This window comes from Nipponia nippon, unplaced genomic scaffold (genome assembly GCF_047370975.1).
Source record: "Nipponia nippon isolate SJK-2023a ecotype South Korea unplaced genomic scaffold, ASM4737097v1 scaffold_5, whole genome shotgun sequence".
NCBI lineage: Eukaryota > Metazoa > Chordata > Aves > Pelecaniformes > Threskiornithidae > Nipponia > Nipponia nippon.
Window position 1 is genome coordinate 82483473 of NW_028262369.1, and position 24570 is coordinate 82508042.

Here is a 24570-nt window from a genome sequence, read left to right on the forward strand (position 1 = left end):
CCCGGCCCCCGCGCATGCTGGCGGCGCGGCCCGCCGCGCGGTGCTGAGCGGACAGCTCCGCCTGACGTCACCGCGCCGGCCGCGGGGGGCGGGGCCGGGTGGGGGGCGGGGCCTCCCGGGGAGGGGGCGGGGCTTCTCCGGGGGCGGGGCTTACACCGGGGCGTGCGGTGGGGTGTGCACCGGCACGTGTACGGGTGTGCGTTGGGGTGTGCACGGGTGTGCGTTGGGGTGCGCGCCATTGTGAGCGCTGGGGTGTGCGCCGGTGTGAGTGTTGGGATGTGCACAGGTGTGTGTTGGGGCGAACATCGGGGTGTGCGCAGGTGCGAGCGTTGGGGTGTGCACCAGGCCGTGCAGCAGCGCGTGCACGGAGGCGCGCACCAGGGCGGCAGGGCGTGCACCAGGCCGTGCACCGGAGAGTTCAAGACAAGGCCACACGTGCAGCGTGGCACAGCGTGCACCAGGCCGTGCAACGCGCTCGGCGCGCTCCGCGTGCAGTGGCTGCAAGGGCTGCAGGCCCCAGGGCACAGTGCGGGGGGGACGGAGCGGTACGGGGTGCAGGGGTGTGGGTGCGAAAACCGCAGGAGAGCCTCGTGCCAGGTGTGCACAGGGTTGCGCTGCCGGTGCACACCCGACAGAGCATGCAGAGGGATGCAGGCTTTGCCCGGGGCCTGTGCCGGGGCCACGGGGACCGCAGCCCCCACGCTCGGAGCAGGCAGACGCGCACGTAGGGGGCACCCATAGGGGCTGCCCGCCCCTGCGAGCAGCTGGGAGACGCAGGCGCGGCGGGTAGGTGGGAGGACACGGCGCTCTGCAGAGCTCCCTGGAGCTGGCACCTCCCGGTTGCGGCGCCCAGAGACCCCCGGGAAATCCTGGCAGGGAGAAGCCTCTTGGCAGCGGCGGCCATTCCCCTGGCAGCCCCTTCCCAGCCCCACGCCAACGCTGGAGAGACAAAGGCGGGAGCTGCAGCTGGCGGGGGGCTGCGAAGGGGCTGCCAGAGGAACGGCGCCGTGCCCACCGGCTGCTTCCCCTGCAGGGCCAGGCACGGGGGCCCTGGGCTCGGCCACTGCCCTGGCCAGCCCTGGGGAGGTGACTGCTCTGCCCACGGCTTCATCTCCATGCAGTTTTCCTGAGCTGAGTCTTATTTCTGAAAACTTCAGTACTTTCTCCGATCTGCACCTCTATCTAACGACAAGCTCAGATCAACAGGGTTATTTCAGAATGAAACCTCTCTTAGCACTCATGCAAAATCATCTAGGTTTGTATAAGGTGACCAATATGAAACATTCCAACCTACAAAGGCAATGAAATATGTGTATTTCTAACATGTTTTTCTGTGTACAGAAAACAGGCGGCTTTTGTTGTTTATGATCCTGCCTGCTTTTTGGCCTTTGCCCATGGAAAAATCTCTGCTCATTTCTTCTGCATCTTTTCCCTTCTGGCATCTCCTTGTCCCGTCGTGTTCCCTCTGTTTCTAGTTTTTATATGTTCTTCATTAAACTGCCGTCCACGTGACCGCCTTTGCCTATTGCTTGTCTTGGCCTATTCAGGAGAAAAAGGCCTATGAAAATGAGCCGAGCTTGGATGATGGTCCCGTATCTCTGGAGGGGGGGGGGATGCTGCCAACCGCTTCCTGATGAAAACAGGCTGCTTTGTTCTGGAAAATGAAAGAGGCCCTGGAGCGGAGCGGGCTCCTGCCTGCCCTGGGTGCCCTGCGCTGCTCCGCGGCCGCCGGCGCTCCCCGGGGCAGGCGGGATGTGTTTCATGGGGAGGGCGGGAGGGGCTCCACACCAGCCGGAGTAAATCCAAGGGCTCCTGAGAGCCCCGACGGCGGCGAGGCTGCTGGAAGCGGAGCCACGGGCTGGGAACGGGCGGACAGGCCAGGTCCTCCTTGTTCATATTCAGTAATGCCTGGCGCCGAGCGGCCGTGTAGGGCTGCTGGCCTTGCGGCTGCATCGTTCCCGTGCCAGAGGCTCCGTGCCTGCGGCAGGCTCTGCCCCGAGCTGGTTCCTCCGGCTCTGTCTGCCCGGGTGCTCTCCGGTGGGACGGCGGCTCCGGCCGCAGACAGCTCGCAGCGGGACGCGGGACGGAGAGCCCACCTCTTTGGTCCCGTTCTCACCCGCAGCCGCCGAGGGGTCCCCGGTGCTGCCGCCGGGGTCTCCCGCTGCCCTGCCCGCCCTCCTCCTGCCCCGGGAGGGTTTGCTGCCCCGTCCCAAGGCCTGCCAGCCGCCGCTTGCCCTCCTGCAGGCCTGCTCCCGGGGCGGCTGGCGTGCCCTGCCGCCTTCTGCAGCCCGCCATCCGTCCGTCCGTCCGTCCGTCCCGCTCCCGGCCTCACACCCGCCCACCCCACCCGCCGGGACTGCCGGTCACCTCCCGGGGACGCCCGGGCCGAGTCCGGCGCCGCTGCCCACGCTCCCCGGGCAGGGGGAACATGGCGCTTCAAGACCACCGGGAATTCACCGGCGTCGCGGGTCGGGCTGGCCCGGGGAGGGGCAACCGCGCCTTCTGAGCGGGCAGCCGGGGCCGGGGGCCGCCGCCCTGCCGCCCCGCAGCGCCGGGGGCCGGGGGGGGGAGCGCCGCGGCCCGGCCGGTCGCGGGCAGCCCCGCGGCGGCGGCTCCCGGGGCGGCTGGGCGAGGGGCGGGGGGGGCCGGCCGCGCCGTCTCCTAGCAACCCCGTCCCGCCCCCACGCCGTCCCCGCCCCCCGGCCCCGCCCCGTGACGCGGCGGTGGGAGCGCGGCCCATTGGCAGGGGCGGGCCGCCCGCCGTGACGCGCGGCGGGGCGGGGCCAGGGGGTGACACGTCGGACGGCGGCGCCGCCAGCGGCAGCGGCAGCCGGAGCCGCCCCCGGTCCCGTCCGCGGTCCCGTCCCGGCCATGCGGCTGTCGCTGGTGCTGTCCGTGCTGCGGCCCGCCGGGCCGGTGGCCATCGGCGTCTCGCTGGGCTTCACCCTCAGCCTGCTCAGCGTCACCTGGGTGGAGGAGCCCTGCGGGCCGCCGCCGCGCCCCGCCGCCCGCCCGCGCCTCGACGGCGGCCCCGCGCCGCCCGCCGGCCCCGGTAACGCCAACGGCAACGCGGCGCGCAGGCCCAACGCCGTGCCCGCCGGGCTGGGCGCCGACAGCTGGGAGCCCCGCGTCGTGCCCTACCGCCCGCCCAGCCCCGGCAGGGCCGCCAAGAAGGCCGTCAGGTGCGGGGGGCCGGGGCGGGCCGGGCCGGGGGGAGCTGGGCCCCGCGGCACCGGCGGGGGAGGGGCCGGCGGCGCTCGCCGGGCTTTAGATGGGAGTAGCTGCGGCCGAGCCCTGGGGTGCCCGAGTGTGGGCGTGAGTCTGCCGGGCTGGTGCTGGGGGCTGCCTGCCTGCCCGCCCCTGCCTGCCGCCGGGCTGGTGCTGGGGGCTGCCTGCCTGCCCACCAGGCTGTGCTGGGGCTGCCTGCTGGGCTGGTGCTGGGGGGCTGCCTGCCTGCCTGCCCCTGCCTGCTGGGCTGGTGCTGAGGGGCTTTACAGATGACCCCACAATGTACTTTCCCCCCCCTCCCCTGCAGCCACCCAGGGCTGCAGCCAGATTTTTCTCACTGCAAGTGCCTTTCCCTGCTGCTTCCCTTTTGCCCTCCTCCTTACCCCCCCCGTCCCTGTCTGCCTGCCGGGCTGGTGCTGGGGGGCTGTCTGCCCCTGCCTGCCCAGCAGGCTAGTTCTAGGGAGCTTTACAGGTGACCCCACTCCTACTATGTGCTTTCCCCCTCTCTGTGGCCACCCAGGGCTACAGCCAGATTTTTCTCCCTGCAAGTGCCTTTCCCTGCTGCTTCCCTTCTTCCCTTTTGCCCCCCTCCGCTTCTCCTTACCCCCCTGCCCCTGCTTGCCTCGGCAGCGCCCGGAAGAGCCTCCTGCCCACGCTGCTGCCTGCTGTGCAAAGGTTGCCCGCTGCAGCACGTGCTGCCGGGCACCCTGCCCCGGCCCCTCTCCTGCCCTGCTCTGCCCTAGCAGGGACCCCTCCCGCGGTGGCACGTCTCCACCCAACACTGCAAACTCCAGCTCTGCTCCGGGGCTGGCTGCAGCCCGTCCCGGTGGCCCTGGGATGACAGGGAGCAGGCAGTGAAAGGGCCTCCTTGTCCCAGCGAGGCGGTGGGCGGATGGAGGGGGCTGAATGGGGCCAGTGTGTGCCAGGAGGCGGCTGGGGGCCGGGGCGGGGGGGGATCGCTTCCTGCTGCTGCGCCGGGCTGGGAGAATTGAACCTGCAAGTCATTGTGAGTGGGGCAGCTGGGGGCCGTGGCAGGGAGGGGGATGCAGCCTGCCCCATGCTGGCTTCAGCCCCCGCAGTGGGGCCTGGCTTCCCCGGGGAGGGCAGTATGGGCTTTTCTGCCCATTTGAGAGCAGGGGCTGGCAGCATGGTGGGGTGCCTGGGGGGTCGTGTCCCCGCTAGAGCCGGGGCATGCAGCCCTGTTTCCCTCTTTTAGCTGTGCTCAGCCTTTTGTGAGCCTCTGGTTTGAGCCGGGCTGGCTGGCTGACGGGAAGTGAGGGTCCCCCATGGTCTCAGGTTGGGGGGAACCTCAGCAGAGCGCTGTGCTGTGCCTCTGGCCCAGGCACAGTGGCTGCCGGTGCTGCTGGGGTGATGTCTTGCATGTGTGGTTGAAGCCTGGGAGCAGTTCCTGCAGAGAAACGGTGGACGGAGAGGGTGCAGGCCGAGGTGGGGTGCAGTGCCCCAGGTCCAGACGTTCTCTCCCTTCTGCAGGACCCGGTACATCAGCACGGAGCTGGGGATGCGGCAGCGGCTCTTCGTGGGTGTGCTGACCTCCAAGAACACGCTGAACACACTGGGGGTGGCTGTCAACCGCACGCTGGCCCACCGCCTGGAGCGCCTGGTGTACTTCACAGGCACACGGGGCCGCAAGGTGCCCCATGGCATGACGGTGGTGACGCACAGTGACGAGCGGCCCATCTGGAACATGTACCAGACCGTCAGGTACCTTCTGGACCACTATGTGAACGACTTCGACTGGTTCTTCCTGGTGCAGGACGATACCTACACGGAGGCACACCGCATCAGCCGCCTGGTCGCACACCTCAGCATCGACACCCACCTCTACCTGGGTCGCCCTGAGGAGTTCATCGGTGGGGACACCGAGGGACGCTACTGCTATGGGGGTTTTGGCTACCTGCTGTCCCGCAGCCTCCTCCTGCTCCTGCAGCAGCACCTGGAGAGCTGCCGCAACGACATCCTCAGCGCCCGGCCTGATGAGTGGCTGGGCCGCTGCATCATTGACTACACAGCTGTCAACTGTGCCGAGGAGCACGAGGTAGGTCCTGCGGTGGAGATGGCCTCCAGGAGACTGATCCTGGCCCAGTGTGTTTCACTGCCTTCTCAGGGGCTCCTGGGGCCTGGGGGACCAGCCCTTGTGCTCTATCGTCCTTTGAGCTTGCTATGCTGGCTGCCGGTGGGGTGGGCGCATGGGATAGGGCCGGCCATGACCTGTCTCTCCTGGCTGGCGCAGGGCCTGCGTTACCACTACTTTGAGCTGGGGAAGAACGTGGACCCCGAGCGGGAGACCGACCTCCGTTTCCAGAGCGCCTTCACTGTCCATCCCGTGCTGGATCCCCTCCAGATGTACCGGCTGCACAAGTACTTTGCGCAGGTGGAGCTGGAGAGGACGTACCAGGAGATCCAGCAGCTCCAGGTGAGACCTGGCTTGGCTGGGAGGGTCTGGGCTCCTCCTGTCATCCCTGTGGGCTTTCTGGTCACTCTGTGTCACCTCTCCACTCTAATAAGAGGGTTTCTCAGCTGAACCTGCTGTGGGACAGGATCAGCCGAGCTGGTGTGGCTGCAGGGGCAGTGGTGCTGGCTGGAGAGCAGCTTTGGACCCGAATGGGTCCTGGAGCTGCAGTGATGGAGCCAGAAGGGTGCTGAGGTCCGCCAGCAAAGACCGAGCAGGGTGGTAGAGGGCACGGATCGTGCCAATGGAGGTGGCGTGCCACATTCAGGGTGCTGTTCAGGGAAACCTGAGGCACTGGACAGGAGTCAGGCTGAAGGCAGAGTTGTTCTTGCACCACTCTTTGGGCTAGGGGTGGCTGACCTCTGAGGATCGGGAGTCAGCTTGCTTACAGCCAGAGCTGGAAGGCCTACCTGCGCCTGCCTTGGCTCTCACTCCTCTGTCTTTCCTCTTGCAGCTAGAGATCCAGAATGCCAGCAGCCTGTCCGCCGACGGGGACCACAGTGCCACATGGCCCGTTGGCATCCCACCCCCCTTCCAGCCCAAAACCCGCTTCGAGGTGCTGCGCTGGGACTACTTCACGGAGGAGCAGGTCTACGCCTGCGTGGATGGCTCCCCCAAGTGCGAGCTGCGTGGCGCGGACCTGACAGACGTGGCCGATGTGGTGGCTACGGCCATGGAGGAGCTGAACCGCAAGTACCAGCCGGTGCTCCACGTCCGCAAGCAGCAGTTGGTGAACGGGTACCGGCGCTTTGACCCCACGCGCGGCATGGAGTACACGCTGGACCTCCAGGTGGAGGTGGTCACCCAGAAGGGGCACAGCCGCTCCGTCACCAAGCGTGTGCACCTGGTGCGGCCCCTCAGCGAGGTGGAGATCATCCCCATGCCCTATGTGACGGAGGCCAGCCGCATCAACGTCATCCTGCCACTGACGGCCCACGACCGGGACCACGCTACCCGTTTTTTGGAGGCTTATGCGGCAGCCGCCTTTGAGAGCAGCGAGAACGCGGTGCTCACCTTTCTCTTCATCTATGACCCCTTTGAGGCCCAGCAGGTCACCCAGAATGACATCTTCGCCCCTGTGAAGGCCCAGATCACCGAGTACGAGCGCAAGTATGCAGAGGTGAAGATCCCATGGATCAGCGTCAAGACGGATGCACCCTCCCAAATCAAGGTCATGGACATCATCTCCAAGAAGCATCCCGTGGACACGCTTTTCTTTGTGGCTGGTGTGGGGACAGAGGTCACAGTTGACTTCCTGAACCGCTGCCGGATGAACACCATCAATAACTGGCAGGTCTTCTTCCCCATCCACTTCCAGGGCTACAACCCTGCCATCGCTTACCACAACCAGGTGCCACCTGCCACGCTGGACCTGCTGCGGGACGCGGGGCACTTCGACCGCGATGTCTTCCACGAAGCCTGCTTCTACAACGCCGACTACATGGCAGCACGCACCCGCATGGCAGGCGACGTACAGGAGAACGAGGACATCCTGGAGACCCTGGACATCTACGACATGTTCATCAAGTACTCCAACCTCCACGTCTTCCGGGCCGTGGAGCCTGCCCTGCTGCAGCGCTACCGGCACCAGGCCTGCAACCCGCGGCTCAGTGAGGAGATCTACCACCGCTGTGTGCAGAGCAGCCTGGAGGGTGTAGGCTCTCGCTCCCAGCTGGCCATGGTGCTTTTTGAGCAGGAGCAGGGTAACAGCACCTGAACCCTGGGGCGCGGAGGGGCTGGCCCTGCCCTGCCATGCCTGCCTGCCCACCTCACCTTTTCTGCTGCCCAAATCTGTCTTCCTCTTCCCAGCGGCTGCAGGGATCGCCAGTGCCCGAGCTCGTGACTTGCCCTGCTGGGACTGCCCAGGCCGGGGTCTGCCAGCCTGGGTTGCCTGGGTCCTTCCAGAGCAGCCGTGGCTGTGCAGACCCCAGGGCGAGGTGGGGTCGGAGTCGCCGAGCTGCAAGCCAGAACGCCCAGCTCCTTATCCCAGAGCTGCTGGCTACCAGCCCCATCCCTCCATCCTGCTCCTGCTGCCCAGCAGGGAGGTGATGGGCTGCCCTGTCCCTTGCTGTCCCCCCTCACCGGGGGCACGCAGAGCCCAAGGTCCCCCTGCTGTGGGGCTGTAACTGCCATGGGGCTGGGGGCGATCCCATGCGGTTCCCCCAGCGCCCTGGGACAGGGCTGTGCCCATTGCTCCTTCGGTGCATTGGCCCGGTCTTGCAGGGACAGTGGGATGGGGCATGTCCCACCCCAAAAGAGCAATAAGAGGTTGGTTTTGGGGTTTTGCCACTTGGCAATGACCCGGAGCACTCCTGGTGAGTCAGGGTGGGGGGTCCTGGCCCCCGGAGCTGGTGGGCACAGGGGGTGCCAGAGGAGATCCTGCTGTATTCACGTACCGTGAGCTGCTCCCCATGGGAACCGTGACCCAGGCCGCTTCGGCCTTCGCAGTATCAGTAGGACGTCGGAGGTCGCAGCCCTCGGATGAGAGCCTCCTGACAGAGGTGGGAGCCCTCCCCGCTGCGGGGCCGCCCTCAGGGGTGGAGGACCCGGTGCCCAGCTTGGTGGGCACGGCAGAAGGTTTGGCTGCGCATCTCCTAAGGAGAAAGCGACTGAGGAGCCTCTCTCTGCTCCTGGTTTGTATTTAATAGTGGGGAGAGGAGGGGGGGGTGTGTTTACAGTAATAAAACAGAGAGACGAACTGGTGGGTCTGGCTGATTCTTCTCTTGGCGTCCCACTGGGCGTCTGTGTGGCGGTAGGTGCTGGCTGCTTCTATAAAACCTTGCTACAGCTGCTTGGACTGCTTTCTCGAAGGGCTGCTGCATTCCCCAAACTGCCTGCAGCATGCTTTACCTGAGCTGGGAGATGACTGCCTCTCCGTAGTGAGGCCAGGGGGAGCCCATCAGCTTAGGGACAGGCTGGCAGACACCAGGCCAAGCAGACACTTGGAAATACCAGCTTGAACCCCTGGGGGCTCACAGCAAGAGTCCTGCACCTCCTCTTGTGCCCACTGTCCCTGGGGCCATCCTGCTGTCACCACTTGCTACCAGTTGCTGGTGGTGCAGCAGGATGCTGAGCCCCTTGCCACAGGAAGCCCCGTTGCCCCTGTGCAGTGTGCTGAGCTCTGGGCAATGCCTTGTCTTTCCTGCTGACAGAGTTTCCAGCCCTCCTCAGCCCTGGCTGTGGGTGGCAAAGCACCGCAGTGAGGGGCTGGTGCAGCCGCGTGTCCTCCCACACGTGCTGTCCCCATGACAGCCGTCGTGGGCTGTATGCGAGTACTGGGGGACCCCTGGCTCATTAGGGGTGAGCTCTGCCCTCCAGCATCTGGATCAGCTCCAGAGGAAGCTCCTGGGCCAGAAACCGCATTTGAGCACTGTGTTGAATCCTTACTACTGGACTACTGATGAATTGTTACTCTCTGGGTTAGTTTCACCCTTTTTCAGGCTGTTTTGCATCTCAGGGCTTCTCAGCTTCTTGTGGTTTCCAGTTCCCCGCTGCCATGGTGCTGGGTCGAGCAGAGCACCGTGGTCCTGCCCCAGACTGTCTCGCCACCTGCAGCTCCTATTTGCAGTATGAGAAGCTGGGACAGTGTCCCCTGCCCACACTGCCTGCTCGAGGCATGATTTTCACGGCTCTGTGTGCTCTTCCCACCAGTCCTTTGGTCATCACATTTTACTTGTTCACGAGACACCCGTATCAAAGAGACATCCCCAAGAAAATTAACTAAACCTACTCACTATTAGTTAACCAGGCTGTTAGTGCTTGGCAAAACTCACGGAAAGCCCCTGGGCTGTGTGTCACGCTTTCCCCAAAGGTACCTCATTCATATAGGTTTAAGTATAATTTTATTATATTTCAGACGATAACCGTTAGCTTGCTCTGAGTATTTCTACCTTTGATCTTCCCTGAGCGCATCCTTAATTCCCTTTAAATGCGAATCTGGGACAGAGGGAGCGAGGCGGATGCAGGTGCGGTACAGATACATTTCTCCTCTGAAAAGCAGACCTAGGACTGGGATGTGATTAGGTGTTAGAAGAGCATCCAAATGGCAATAAAGCAAACTGGCTTCAAATCAGGTTGGCTGCGAAAAGAAATGCTGATTTATCATTTAATTGTCGCAAGATGGTCTAGCTAGAGTTGCTCTTGTCTCCTCTTTGCTGTTTGCCCAGACGGAGTTAGAGCTATTTGCATACCTAACGTTCTGCACTATCAACACCAACGAAGCTCCCCGTGACGAGCAAATGACAGTCCCCGGGGTGCTCCCAGCACAGTTATTGCTCCCTTTTACAGGGGAGCTGGCAGCGTTTGAAGCCGCTTTGGTGTTTGCCAAGCTATTTGCAGCATTGCAACGCTCTGAAAGCCCCCTCTTGCCTGGGCAGGGCTGGCAGGCGCAGGCAGGGCGCCGGACTGGGACGGTGACACCCTTGAAAGAGGCAGGGAAGAGTGGCCCTGGGTGCTGACGTGGGCGGCTGAGCAGACAGGGACTTTCTGCAACCCCTGTTCAGGTTTGACCAGTGCTTCCATAAAACGTGCCGATTTTTGCACAGACGCGGTTGCAGAGGCAGAGCGGTGAAAGGGCAATTTTCCCAACGGGGCAGGAGAAAGCACGTGTCTGCTGCCCCTAGACTTCTGCTTCCCTCGAGAAAATTTTCTAAAAAGCATTACTGGCTCACCACAGCCTTCAAGAGCAGTGCAAGTTCCTCTTGGGGAGTTTTTTGGAAGAGGGTGTGAAGGGCTGGTTCAGAGCACTCCGAAGCACGAGAGGGGCTGGCTGGGTGCACCGGGGCTGGGTGGGCACCTGCCCCCTTCTCCTTCCTGCACTGTGGCAGGGAGAGGGACTTAAACTGGGGAAAACCCAAGCTGCTGTTCTGCTGTTCTGCCCTCCCCGTTTGTTCCCCCAGTGTGGTCATGCAGGTGCCTCTTTGCAAATGCAGCAGTGAGCCTGCAAGTGGGGAAGGCAAAGCCTGCTTCTCTCGCCTTGCTTGGGTCACTTCTGCCTGCACTAAGCCCTGCCGCAGGGGTACTTCAGCCCCGTTGATGGTAATCATCTTGATGGCTGACCTTTGGGAGGATGTAGGGGCAAGGCAGTGCCAGGAGAGGGCTGGGGGGCAAGGGGGAGTGCAGTGTCCTTTCGTCCCTCTGCTTTCCTTGGGAAGGGGCCAGCGGTGCCTCGCTGCCTGTCCCACAGGAGCGGCTCCGCCAGTTGCAGAGCGGGACCCAGCCCTGGCAAACATTTCCTCCTGGCCGCAAGCAAAGGCAGGAGAAGCTGCGCTGCTTAAGGAGGAGCAGGCAGGGAGATGCCGGGCTTTGCCTGCGCCCAATGCCCTGGGTCACAGCCCAACGCACTGCCGAGCCCCTCTGGAGGGTGAAGGGAGCTTTGGCCAGGGTTTTTTCTGGCCAAGCTCTGGGAAATCAGAGCCTTTCGATGAAAAGGGAAACAGCTGTTAGCTGTAGGTGCAGGCCTGCCTGCACGGGTTTCCTTGCACAGGAGCATCCCCTCCAGGGGCACACAGCCCCAGGGCAGGCAGACTGCAGGAGCCCGAAGCTCCGGGGCTGGGGGGAGATGCAGGCAGCTCGGTTGGATTTTGATTTTAATTGCCTCCTTGGTTTTTCCAGCCTGCTGTCAAGGGCCGAGTGCTGGAAAGCAAGGGCTGTGTGTCCCCTGCCTGGCCCCACCAATGGGCACCACCAGTTCATTTTCCCAGCAAAGGGGTTCTGGGAAAACAGCCAGGAGCAAATCAGCAAGCTTGGCATGCTCAGGTCATCAGGAGATGCTGAGGGTCGCTCCTTTCTCCAGGTATTGCCTGTCGCCACCGGCATCTCCGGGCAGGAGGCGATGGGGCGGAGGTGACGGCAGTGAGGCCACATGTCCTATTGCTCTCCAGGGCTCACTTCAAGCCCCTCCACTCCCAAGCCATATGATTTGTTTTCTTTGAAACATAGCTTTTCCCTGGGAACAGCAGGAATTGCGGTGTGTGGCAGTGGAGGTACGGTGGGAAGTGCCTAGGAGATGCCTGTCCCGTGGGCAGAAGGGATCCTCACCGGCTGCTCTATACTGGTGTCCCCTCCCCAGGGCTGGCACCACATCCCGCAGGAGCTGAGTCTGCCGGGGTTGTCACCTCCACGGTGACAGGAGCCATTGCCAGTGCAGCCGGTCCTGCCGCGGTTGGGTGCCTGGCATTTGTCCAGAGGGCTGCGCTCGTTAAAATTAAGGGCCTGTTTCACTATAGTGGATCCCCTTCTAATTATGCCCCAGCTATTTCGTGTGGCTCATTACAGGTGATTCAAGCAGCGCTGGGCTGGACTGTCATCACTTTGCAGCCTGGCAAGCCCCAGGTGGCAGTGGCCCCATCCCTGGAGAGGACCGGACCCCCTGTGGCCCTTGGGCGGGCACAGCGTGGGTGGGGGCACCCAGGGGCCACAGCGATGGGGTTGGGGCTGGCCCTGGGATGCTAAATCTGGGTCGTCCCGCTGGTCCTCCTCGGCCCAGCACCATCTGCACTGGGACATCAGGCACAGCGCAGGCAGGGGGGACACGGGGGTCACCTCACCTGCCCGTCCTGTTTGGAGGTGGTGGGAGACTCTACAGGAGGTGTCACCTCCAGGTGCCACCGGGAAGTTACCAAATTAAAGAACAGAGGTGCTGACAGCAACAGATAAAAATAACTTTATGTCAAATCTTCGCTAGGTCACCACTACAGGGGTCCCGGGACCTGTCCTGAGGCCACTTTGCTGGCAGCCTTGGGGAGCTGGGACGGGCCATCCACAAGGCTCAGCCTTTCCTTTGGCCACGCCACACTCCTGCTCCTCCAAAATCACCTTTATTTTCTCATAGGCATAGAATCTGGCTTTGTGGGGTTTTTTTCTGGAAAGCTGCTTGCCAAAGCTGGGAGATGAGGCACCAGAGCAGCATCTCGGTGAGCATGGCACAGCGCTGCACCCAGCCCTCGCTCCCCTGCCCTCCCCGCCAGCACCACCATGTCCTTCAGGTTTTTTATCAGGACCTGGTCCTTCCTCAGCATGTCCTCCAGCACCCCCAGCGCCATGCGGTCCTGCTCTCCTCCTCAGCTGCTCCGACACCTCTTCGCTGCGGGACAGGAGTCAGCAGAAGCTCCTGGTCACAGCCTTGGTGCGGATGAAGGTGGCTTCGTGGCAGGGGATCCCGGAGGGGCAGATGGGTCAGGACCCGGTGGCAGGGACAGCCTCATCCCAAGGGACCCCAAAGGGACCTGATCCTCTTACCAGGTGATGAAAGATGTGGCGGATGAAGCTATTTCTCCACTTTTCCCTTTAGGACCCAACCTAAGGGCAGGGCATGGTGTGAGCTGTGGGGTGGGGTCCAGCTGCACCCAGTTAACCTGGGCATCTTCAGCCCTTGCTGGTTTAGAGGGAAACCTGCTGTACCCAGTGCTGGCAGCCTCCACCATGAGGCCAGCTCCTGTCTCCTGCTTTGTCCCCTCTCTCTGTGCCGCAGGGTGGCCGGGGCGGATGGAGCAGGGTGCAGAGGAGGCAGGAGCTGGAGCAGCACCTCTGCTGCGGACAGCCCCAGGGCCTGGCCCCAGCAGGGCCCCCCTCCGCCCCCACCCATCCTCCACCTCCCCCGTTTCAGTTTCACCCTGCACCCCTTGCCCACGACACCCATAGGGGTCCTGCTGGAGGTCCCGCTGTGTGACAGCTGATGGTAGCCCTGGCATCTCACCTGCGCCGTAACCCCCCAGGGGGACGGGGCTCATGGCCCACAGCGGGTGCCGGAGGAGCCGGCAGCTGCTGGCACCGTGCTGGTGATCCCGTGCAGGGCAGTGCCAGTGTCAGCACTGGCCTTTAACTGGTAGGCGCTGTGCCTGGCGCTGGTAAGAGGTGTGGGAGCAGAGGGGCTGTGGGTACTGGGGGGGGGGGGCACGCCATGGGCAAGCGGGTCCTGCATGGGATACTGGGTGTTGGCAGGGGTGCAGGGCGCCACTCTGGCATGGGGCATCTGTGGACCACCCCCCAAAGCACCCCCAGCCCATGTTTCTGCCCTCCCAATCTGCCTCCCACCTTGCAGCAGCCCCCGGGGGGGTGCAGGAGCCCATCCTCCCCACCGCACCGCCTGCTCAGGGCTGATACAGCCCAATGGGGCGCTGGTGGGGTGCCCACTCTGCCCAGGGGAGCAATTCGAGGGCCAGGGTACGGTGCTGGCAGTTCCCACTGCTGACGCGCAGCCAGCAATCGCCGCACCTCTGCCACAAGCCAGGGCTCAAAGAGCCGGACAGCGGGCAAAGCTCCCTGCGGGCAGCGATGCAGAGATGCTCGCCTTGGGGCGACCCGGCATGCTGGCTCTCGGGGTGCCCAGCACATGGGTGCAGGGCTGTAAAGTGCTCCCTGGGTCCTACCACCACCTCCCCCCGGGGTGGGACCAGCTCCCCCACCTCTCTGCCCCTCCCAGCCCTGCCTGATGCCCCCAGCCCTTGCAGGTGGCTCCGGACCTACTTGTGCCTCTTTATTAGGGAGATTTTGTACATTTATAAAACAGTGACGCACATCTCTCACGTTTACCAGCACGAGGGCACTTGTGCCAGCCCTCTCGCTGTGGTGCCCGTGCCCACCCCGCTCGGGGCTCGCTGCTCCCGCCGGCAGGGAGGGAGCCGCATCCTGCACCCCCTGCCCGCCACAGGAGAACCTTGGTGTAGGGCTGGCTGGCACGGCCGTGGCACAGCCCTGGGCTAACACGTGGCACCCCTCCGGGGACACTCCTGCTCGCAGGTGGGTGTGGGGGGACCCTATGGGGAGCTGGCACGGGGTGCTCTGGAGGGGCTCCCTGGGGAGCACTGCTGTCTCTGCCCTGCCGGGAGGCTTGCTGTGTGTCCCCCCCATGCACGGGGACACGGGACACCACGCAGCCAGCTGCTTGCACCAGCAGGGAACATGTTTCCACATGGGTGCATGTTGTGGGGGGCCATTGGGCCACGCACAGCCAAAGCCAGGGCTGCCGGGCACGTCACCAGGCTGGTGCTCCAGTCCCTGTCCTGTGTCTCCCATGTGTGGGGCCTTCGGGGCTGCAAGGATGATGGTTCCTCCTGCATCTATGGCTTTGGCCATGGCGTGGCATGGCCATGTTCTGTCTGCGGGCACCGGGGATGGGGACCAAACCAGCAGGGCCAGGGGCCATCTGGCTCAACCCCAGCCTCCCCTAGAGGTCCCAAATTCCTGCCCTGGGGTCCCCCTCTCTGCCGCATGTGTGTGTCAAGGGGGGCTTTGCCAGCCCGCCCCCCCCCTGAGATATTTTGGGGCAGTTTGCCCTGCGCTGGTGTCTGCTGCAGTGGAGGGGGAGGAGGCAATGTCCGACAGGACAGGGGGAGCACTGTGGGTCCTGCCGTGGGTCCTGCCATGGGGCTTGCCATCTCGGGGCAGGCAGGAGGGCTGTGAGTGCCAGTCCTGGCTGAGGCTCCGGCTGGCGGGTTGGGCTGTGGCTGTCCGGGCGGTGCTGGGCACGGGGCACCCTCCTAACTGTGTACAGTCTGGGGGAGGCACAGCGGGTGCTCAGCACCCGGGGGCTGGGAGCATGGCAAGGGGTACGTGCACGGTGCAAAAGAGCGGCAACAGGCAGGGGAGCGAGGGCAGGACCCCCCTGCGCTGCCTGGGCTGTGCCCGGCGGCTGCACCAAGGGATGAGCCGCTTTGGGCAACACCTGGGCAAGGAGAGGATGGGGAGGGCTGGGGGTCACGGTGGACTAGGGACAGGAGAGGGGGAAGGCAGTAGGTTTGCAGTGCCTGGGAGCTATCGGGGGCCAACACTGGAGTGTGGGGGGGTCACAGTGCAGGGGTCTGCCTGGGAACAGTGACAGGGGGGCTGCAGCCCTGGCAGGCTGCATGAGGCTGGGGAAGGGCGGGCAGATGTTTGGGGGGTGTCACAGTGGTGGTGGTGCTGGGGGTCAGGGTGGTGCCATGCAGGTGTGACTGCAGGTGGGGTGTCCCTGGGCTGGCCAGGGGGCCGTGCGGCTCAGAGGGGTGCCCTGCAATGCTGCCCTGCCCTGCAGCAGGAAGGTGGGGGGGCGGTGGTCCCTGGGGTGGGGACAAGCTGTTCCAGGCACGTCTCTCTCCTGGGGGGGAACCATGCAGGGCAGAGACCCCCACCCAGGAGGGGTCAGCAGGGGAGTGCTTGGAGGGGCTCGCAGGAACCCCAGCTTACCCCCTGCATGCTCTGCATCGCCAGGGCCCCTCTGCTCTGCACCCCACTGCTCCCCCCAGCCCCCCCAGTGTGCCCATCCCCCTCCACGCCGTGTGCTTGAGACGGGGTCGAGCCCGTGTGCTGGGGGCAAGCGGAGGCGACAGGCAAAAGGGCTGGGGGACCACTCTGGTGTCGGTGCCGCGGCAGCTCCGGTGGCATTGCCAGGGGGGCGAACGGCATGGCTGGTCCCAGCAGTGGGGTGGGGGAGGCAGGGGCCTGTGCCCACTGCGCCCAATGCTGCAGTCCCTCTCCATGTGGACGGTGGGGAGGGGGGTGGCAGGGGGCTGCCCCCCCCCAGTCCCGAGCTGGCCTAGCAGGCGAAGTCCTCGAAGACGCCCTGGTGAGGGTAGTGGTGGCGGTGGTGGTGGTTGGGCAGGATGCCCGCGTTGTAGGCACCCTCCACGTGCCGGCCCAGCGTCTCGCAGGGGCTCTGCGGGGATGGCAGTCAGTGGGGTGGGCGCAGACCCCATTCACCATGTCTCCCACCCACCCACCCAGCATAGCCTGTCCCCAGGAGACTCCCTGGGGCACTCAGCTCCCTGCCACCCCGGGGCTGCCCCAGCTCTGCAGCCTGAGGTCACCAAACGCGGAGCCGCGCTGTCCCTCACTCTTGGGACAATGTCCCTTCCTCCTGGGGCAGGGGTGGACGCTGCCCAGGCCCTGTCCTTGCAGCCCCCTGGCAGCCCCTGCCCACGGGGTACCTGGTCCTTGAGCTCCTCCAGTCCCAGCGTGGCGATGCTGCCCGAGGGCTTCTTCAGGGGCGGTTTGGAGCGGTGCAGGACCCGGCTCACCCTGTCCCGGATCACCTGGGTGCAGATGGAGGGGGTCAGCACCCTGTGTGTGGGCACCCCGGTCTGCATGGACCTGCCTCCTGCTCCCCTGCCTGCCCAGGGGACACGGGGCTGACAGTGGGGACAGCACCTCTGCCTGCCACCCTCCCTGTCCTCAGATCACCGAGTGATGCTGGGGAACCCGCCCTCCTCCCACTGCCTCCTGCTGGGAGTTCCCCGATTTGGGGGCTGTAGGTAGCCCTCTGGGGTGGCCACACACAGTACCCCCTCCCTGGGGAGCCCGGCCCCTGCTCTGCACCTCTCCTGCGTGCAATGGCCCTGCTCCCACTGCCGAGCCACAGCCCCGAGGCCTCAGCGCACCTCATAGACATAGTCCAAGATCTCCAGGATGGTGAGGATGCTGGCACCGATGAACAGGCCCATCTGTCCCCCGATGTCCCCTGGGGAGGAGGAGGAGGGGGAGAGATGGTCACTGGGAGCTGCTGTGCAGCCCGCTGGGAGCCCAGGGTGGGCCAGCGGGGCTGCGGGCAGTGCCAGGGCTGCCGGACAGAGGGGGACAGCATGGTCACTGGAGCAGGGGCGGCAGGACGGAAGGAGCAGGGGACATGTGGCACAGGGGACGGCCAGCAGCATGCCACCCTTCAGCCAGGCTGTGGCCAGCTCCCGCCCCATGTGGTCCCTCCCCAGCCAGCCCTATACCCTCCTGGGCTGGGACCCAGAGCTCCGCGCCTCAGGGTCCCAGGGGAAGGTGGGGGGAGTCACCGAGAAGCCCAGCAAGGTCGTAAGCTTTCTTCTGCTCAATGGCCTCGTAGTTGAGCGCCTCAAAGAATATGTCCAGCACCAGGAAGTTCTCCCTGTGGGGACACCACAGTGCTCAGCAAGGAGGGATGGTCACTGGCCCTCCCACCCCCACTGCCCCCCAAACCTCGTGACCCTGTCCCCTAGCCCCTCAGCTCCCAGATGCTCCCAGGGCCCCGGTGAATTATTCAGGCTGGTGGGGTGGGGACATGGAAGGGGCATGTCCCAGGTCGGGAGGGACTGTGAGGTGGGGAGATGCTGGCAAGAGGGCTGGGAGGACATGGATGGGTTGGGGAGATGTTCTACTCGCAGCCACCCCTGGGCAGAGGATGCTGCAGGTACCGCATGTGCCAGGGCCTCCTCCCCTCACACTGCCAGGAGTGGTGTGGGGGTCCCCCAGGTCCCCAGCCCCCTGCCCACCGCCCCAGCACACCCCAGCACTGCCAGCTCACCGGATGTAGGTCTCGTTCTTGTTGTACTTGCGGGCGAGGTAGCGCGCCGAGCCCTTGTTGGGGATGCGCACCATGGAGATCTCCTTGCCGTAGCGTGTCAGGTTGCACGGCGTGGGGCAGCTGCAGCGCTCCTGGCTGTCCTCCACCGCTGCGTCTGGGGGCACGCACCCGTTGGCCTGGCTGCACCCCCCTGGCCCCCACCCCGAGGGCACCCGGCCGGCCACCAGCCACCCGCCTGCCGCCGCACCTACCCAGCGTGTGGTCGGCACACTCGATGTACACGTTGGGGGAGCAGATGGACTCGTTGCCTGCAGAGAAGCAGCTGGTTGGTTGGGAGGGTGGGAGTCTGGCCTGCTTCTGCCCCCTGCCTTCGACTCGCTCCCCTCAAGGCAGTGGGGCAGGGGTGGCCCCTGGGTGCAGAGGGGATGGGGACGGGTGGCTCTTGGGTGCAGGTTGGCTGGGGCAGGGGTGGCCCCTGGATGTAAGGCAGGCGGGGAAGGGGCTGACCGGAGGTGTAAGGAGGGTAGGACAGGGGCTGACCCGGCGTGCAGAGAGGATCGGTGGTTCCTGGGTGCAGAGGGATGGGGCAGGAGGGACTCTCAAGTGGAGAAAGATGTGGTGGTGGGGACACTTGAGTGCAGAGGAACGGGGCAGGGGTGATCTTCAGGTGCAGGCTGTAGGGGGCCGGGGCAGCCCCGGGCGGGACCATCGGGGCAGCGGGGTGCCCCCACGCCGTCATGCCCACCCCTCACCTGGCATGTGGACCATGCGGCAGTGGCAGCTCTGCACCACAGCCTCCTTCTCGCACTGCAGGCGGCAGGCGGCGATGCTGTAGGTGTCGTAGCCGGGCAGCGTCTGCTCCCCCTGCACGCTGGCCCGGCAGTTCCCCCACGGCTGCGGCAGGTAGGTGAGCTGCCAGGGGGAGAGGGGCATCGCTGCAGGGCTGTGCCAGGGTGTGTGCCTGCGGGCACCTCCCAGGGGCTGTGGGGCATCCTGCCTTACCCGCTGCTCCTGGCAGGACACGAAGGTCTGGAAACCGGGCGAGACACCGAAGCCCAGCTGATGGATGTAGGGTGGCTCGTCCTGGCTGTGGATCTGGACCCGGATGCCAGCTTCAAATGACGTCTCGTCTGCAGGGAAAGGACAGAGGGGCTGCACGCCTGCACCCACCCAGCACCTGCACCCTGGGGCCCAGCACCCCTCCAGTTCCCTGCTTGCCCCATAGCCCCCCCAGGGTGCCCTGCTTGCCCAGCAGCCCTCCCTCCTCGCCCATGCCCTGCCCGCGCCACGGCCCCACTCACTGGTCTCTCTCCAGATGGGCAGGTACTCTTCCTGCTGGATGTCCAGCATGATCTCCAGCCCGTTGCCCATGCCACCCTGGCGGGTCACTCGTGGGTTCCTCCGGTCCCCATTGAAGGTGTAGCACTTACCATAGCGTGTGTAGACCTGGGGATGGAGAAAGCAGGGGGGATGAGGGAGCAGTCAGGGATCTGGCAGGGTGTTCTGCAAGCTGAATGACGTCCAGGGACCCTTTTCCAATCCCATGGAGGTGCACGGCCCTTGCAAGGGCTCATCTAAGCCTTCCCCCCACCCCCCGCTGCCACCCCTCTGCCCTTGCTGGAGGGCCATCGCTGCCAGCACCCATGGGGCAGCCCAGCTGTCCTGCCCCTGCCAGGAGGGGACTCACAGGAGCAAAGTGCTGGGGGCCGCAGCGCTCTCCCTGAAAGCGGCACTCCACCAGCATGTCCTCAATCTGGTGGCCCAGGCGGTGGAAGAAGCTCTGCATGGTGCGCTCGGAGCGGCGAGGCGGCAAGAAGCGCGAGTAGTTGGCGAGACGCGTCAGCCACGCGCGCTGGTCCTCCCCCAGCACGGCCAGCATCTCGGGCACCAGCGAGCGGTTCTCCTGGGCCAGCCCCAGCCACTGCCCCACCGCGTAGAGGTCGGGCTTGGTGAGGCGCAGGAAGCGTGCCCGGTTGGGATTGCAGAGGGTGACGGCCGGGAAGCGGAGCTGGGGGGCCCAGGCGAGGCGCGCCCGGGTGTGCACGGGGCGCGAGAGCAGGTGGTGCAGGCGGTCGGTGGCGCCGGTGGCCAGCAGCCCGGCGGAGGCCAGGAAGGCCAGGCTCCAGAGCAGGCGGCGCAGGCGGGACTGCGGCCGGGTGCACATGTAGTGCAGCCCGGGGATCCTGGTGGCTCGCAGGACGCCGACGGTGAGCTGGGCAGCGCTGCCATCCTGAGCTGCTGCCAGGGCTTCCCCGTCCTGGCAGCAGGCAAGGGACAGCGGCATGGCTGCAGGCAGGGCGGCTCCTCTGGAAAGTGGGGTGCAGGCTGCCCCCGAGGCTGCCTGGGGTCCCCGGTCCGCTCCAAGGAGCTCTCCCTCCCAGGAGGCTTTTGCTCCGCACCTTCCTGGAGACGAACGTGGCAAGCGCCTTCCCAAGCTGCTCCGGTGACGGGCGAGGGGAGGGAGAGGAGGGGGCTGTTGCAAACACACGCCTTCCCCCAACCTCCATTCGGGAATGGAAAATTCCTCCCCGAGCCGGGCTGGGACGGGGGGGTGTGTGGCGTTACCCCAGGCAGGGTGAACTAGCAGCACGCAGTACCCCAGCATGGTGGGCACCCGTGTCTGGACAGTGATGCCCTGTCCCAGCTACGCTGTGTGAGCCCTTTGCCTAGGGATGCTGCACCCCAGCTCGTCCCCGTTGTCCCCTGCCCTGGCACTGCAGCCCCCCTGGATCCCTGCGTGGACCCCCAGAGTCCCCAGCCACAGCTGTTCTGGGGCTGGGGGCTGGGGGCCCTGCCCCACAGAGGCAGGACAGTGCCAGGCCCAGGGGGCCATCACCTCCTGCCAGCGCTGCTTGGCACCACATGGGTACCTTGGTCCCCAATGCTGTACCCTGGTATCCCCCACCCTGGAGCTGGGGACCCCAGTGGATTTGGGCCCTGTGGGGTGTGCAAAGCAGGGCTGTGGGGCAGGAGAAGTAGAGCCGTGGGGCGGGAGGCTGCGTGGGAGCCCACCTGAGCCCGGCGGGCGCTTTGAAGTGACGGTGAGGCTGTGATCAGAGCACGGCGGCAGGGGGGTGCCTCTGCAGCAGGCTGTCAGTGCGGCTGGCAGGGCCCGACAGCCTGTCAGGGTGCCTTCAAAGCTCAGCACCGCACTCCCCGGCAGCCTCTCATCTCCCGCTGCCGCCGCTCCCAGGCACCCGCCTTCGGCACCAGCCCTGCCGAGGAGCGGGCTGGCCCTGGGGGGGGTCCCGTAGCCTCTGCAGCCCCAGGACGAGCCAGGGCTGCCATGCCCCCTGTGAAGGGCAGCATCCCTGCTGCTCCATGGCAGCCGGGCAGGAGGAGGGCCGCGGTGAAAGGGGGGACTGGAAAGAGGGGAGCTCCTGCTCGCCTTAGCAGTGACTCCCAGCACCATCCACGCTGCCAGCCTTGCCGCCTGAGCGCGGCGTGACTCTGCAGCCGTCCCGGGGACCCGGCCAGGATCCAGGCTGACTGGCGCAGGAGGATGCCCGGCAGGTCAGGAGCAGGGTTTGGCCTCAGGGAACGGGAGGGGCACCAAGGCGGGTGAGCGGAGGCAGCGCCGCCGGTGCCAGGGGCGGCAGGGCGCCTCCCTCCCACCCCGTCTCCATCGCCCGCCCAGCCCCGGGGCACGCAGGGTGCCAGCCCCGGGGCACGCAGGGTGCCAGCCCCGGGGCACGCAGGGTGCCAGCCCCGGCCCCGCGCCCCGGCTGCCGGCAGGCGCCGGGCGGGCGGCGGGTGCGCGTCCCGGCGGGGCCGGGCTCCGGCAGGGGGCAGCAGGGCCCCGCGTTCCGGCCGCCCGGGCCGCGCAGCGCCGGCCCCATCGGCCGCCTTCCCGCCCGCCCCGGCGCCCCTGCGCCCGGCCCGGCCCGGCGCGGCGGCGGGAAGCGGCCGGCCCCACGGCACGGTGCGCCCCGGGGGAGGGCGGCCGCCATCCCGCCCGCCGCGGGGTGCCTGCGCTGCTGGTTGCTTCGCTGGAAGAGCAAGGGCTCTTGCGGGGTCACGGTGCTTCCCCCGGGGCAGAGCTCAGCTCGCTGGGGACGTGAAGGCAAGGCTGGGGAGCAGCCCTGGCCGCCCACATGGCCCCACGCCCCAGAGCTGGCACCGGGCCTGGCACCGTCCCCGCCACGGCACAACGCCGGTGTGGGCAGAGGCACCGCCGCGGGCTCCCAGCTCCCTGCACCCTCGGGACCAGCCCAGCGGGTCACCCCACCCCACCCCAAGCTGTCCCCTCCAGCCTGCGTGTCCCTGCGCCATCCCCGGGACACGGCTGGGCCCCCCTGCCACCGTGCCGGCGCGTCTGCGTGGGGCTGCTCGAGCTGGCTCGGCTGCTTGCTGAGATTTATTGTGGCTCCAAGAGCCGGAGGCTGCCAGCCTGATACCATCAGCCCCTTGCACACCAGGGCAGCTTTTATATTAGTTTTCTTTAAACGGAGGATGAGCTTCCCAGGCTGGAGGAAATGTCATTTCTCTGAACGCTTCCATCTCGTGTCGGTTCAGACATCTCCAGGCAGCATCGCAATCACCCTGGAGCCAGGCGAGGGATGGGGATAGGATGCAGAGGCTGGGGCACGTGGGGACAAACGGCTCGGGGACAGGGACCAGTGTTGGGCAGGGCTGGAGGAGAAGATCCAGTGGTGGCAGTGGCCTTGTCTCCCGTCCCCTGCAGCCCCAGGCAGGCGGGCACAGCTGCAGGGGCATGTGGGGAGGGCAGGGGTGCCCGTGGCGCCCAGCTGAGTTACTCACTTGTTGGCTGCCAGGGTGCTGAGGCCAGCTGTGAAATCACGCTGGCGAGAGCACAGCACAGTCCTGAAGGGCTTTGCCTTTCCAGCATGACAAACCCGATTAGATAACAGGGAGCGCGTGAGGAGGAGGAGGAGGAGGAAGGGCAGAGGAGAGCCTGCCTGCACCAGGAACATGATTTTTCTCCCTGCAGCTGACCCAGAAAAGTGCCTTGCAGGGCTGGAGCACATGTGTCCAGCTGGGGACAGTGCCTGGAGCACCCTGCTCCGCTTGCCAGGCACCCATGGGTGCTGCAGCCTTGGGGCCGGGGTGGCAGGATTCCCGCACTGCGTGCTGGTCTCCCCGCTCAGCTGCCGCACGCCGGCATCCCCGCGCCATGCTCACGTGCAGGGGAGACCCCATTAGGGAGGTAATTTCTCAACATGATTCCTCATTTCCCTGCTCTCTGCCGTGGAGACACGCTGACCTTGACAGAAATAGCTGCTTGTGCCTTGGCAGGCAGATCCCAGCCAGAGATCGCTGGGGGCCTGGCATCCCCCTCCCCACCCCACACAACTCTGGGGGCCCCCAAGTCCCGTCCACCCCCCTGGGGCTCACCGTTCTGCCCCCCTGCTGTGGGGAGCCCCATGGGAGCAAGGTGCTGGCCCCCAGCATCCTCACCTCAGCTCATGCCAGCCCACCCACAAGCACTCGGGGCACGAGGACCAGCCCCATGCTCTCCCGGTCCCCCATCCCTGCCTCTGCCAGACCACTGTGCCAGCCTCCGGCTGATCCCAGCTCACGCAGGTATTTCCGCAGCTTACACGGCTCCCCATGGTATTTAGCCTCTGGAAGACGACGTTAAACATTGCAAGCAGCGACAAATCCTGATTGCTCCGAGGAGACAAGAGGCCGCACTAAGCTTCCAGCCAAACGTTTGCATGCAAGGGAAACGAGCTGCGGCACGTGCAGTGCTGGCGGGTCCTGCTCCTGCATGCCCAGGACACCCAGCCCTGCTCCCACATCCCCGCTGGGACATGCAGCTGGCAGGCAGGCCCTGGGTATGGGCATACCATGCGGAAGCGAGCATCCCAGCATAGAGACACCCCTGAGACCAGTCATCACTGGGGCGGGATGGGGATGGGGACAGGGATGGGAAGACACCAGCATGCTGCTCACCCTGGGCTTGGCGTGGATGCCAGTACAGGGGTAACCTTGAGGGTGATCTCCAGGTACCCCAGCCCAGAGAGCAAATCAGCATGGGCAGGGCTGTGGTATAAAGGAAAGCAACCTCCAAAACTGGAAATGCTGCTTCCTGAGTGAGTGCAGGCAGCTGGAGGCACAGGGATGCCCCTGGCCAGGAGACATGGTGCAGGAGCTGGGGCCAAACTGGGACGACACTGGCAGAGCTGGGACAAGAGCATGCCCATGCATGCTGCCCCCCGCTCTGCTTCTGCCCCCCGCCTGGCTCTGCCAGAGCCCCCTGCCACATCCCCAGCAGCCCGCTCCCCCCGCGCAGTGCGGCCAGGCCCCGCCTGGGTGCCTTGGGAGGGAAGCCACAGCACTGATGCCAGCATTGCAACTGCCCGGGATATGAGATCCGCTTGGATTCAGCAATTTCAACTCATTTCAAGCCCGATTCTGCAGCAATTTTCTGAGCCAGTGGGATGTTTTCACCTCTGCAAACGTCCCCTCTCACGCATGGTCGCACCATTTCCCTTCCCTGCTCCCAGGAGGGGTTGGGGAACGGTGCCAGTTTGGCTCAACCCCAGCTCCAGCAGCGGTACAACCATCCCCCACACCGGCAGCCCCTCGGCACAGCCACCTGCCCCACGCAGAGCTGCTGGGATCGCTCCGCCGGGATGCAGCCCTGCTCATGGGGGTAGGGCTG

At 65.5% G+C, this 24570-nt stretch overlaps 2 protein-coding genes across 3 annotated transcripts in view; one reads left to right on the forward strand and one right to left on the reverse strand.

Moving 5' to 3' along the window:
- The first annotated feature begins 2812 nt into the window (after positions 1 to 2812).
- On the forward strand, positions 2813 to 8611 carry CHPF (chondroitin polymerizing factor). Its single transcript, XM_087731916.1, has 4 exons — positions 2813 to 3182; positions 4720 to 5284; positions 5480 to 5662; positions 6153 to 8611. Exons 1-4 carry the CDS (start codon positions 2872 to 2874, stop codon positions 7413 to 7415), a joined length of 2322 nt encoding a protein of 773 aa, XP_087588042.1. The 5' UTR covers positions 2813 to 2871; the 3' UTR covers positions 7416 to 8611.
- A 5550-nt stretch (positions 8612 to 14161) lies between these two features.
- The window catches only part of ASIC4 (acid sensing ion channel subunit family member 4), a 29375-nt gene continuing 18966 nt past the window's right edge, over positions 14162 to 24570 (reverse strand). The window contains exons 1-10 of one of the 2 annotated variants that reach the window (XM_087733672.1): positions 19630 to 20226; positions 19244 to 19388; positions 18945 to 19072; positions 18695 to 18854; positions 18194 to 18250; positions 17943 to 18096; positions 17455 to 17546; positions 17053 to 17132; positions 16603 to 16707; positions 14162 to 16331 (exon numbers count right to left, since the gene is read on the reverse strand). In XM_087733672.1, the coding sequence (XP_087589798.1) occupies positions 16212 to 16331; positions 16603 to 16707; positions 17053 to 17132; positions 17455 to 17546; positions 17943 to 18096; positions 18194 to 18250; positions 18695 to 18854; positions 18945 to 19072; positions 19244 to 19388; positions 19630 to 20226 (1638 nt within the window). In that variant the 3' untranslated portion in view covers positions 14162 to 16211. Of the gene's footprint in view, positions 16332 to 16602; positions 16708 to 17052; positions 17133 to 17454; positions 17547 to 17942; positions 18097 to 18193; positions 18251 to 18694; positions 18855 to 18944; positions 19073 to 19243; positions 19389 to 19629; positions 20227 to 24570 lie in introns of those variants that run through there. The other variant, XM_087733673.1, reaches the window with a different exon arrangement.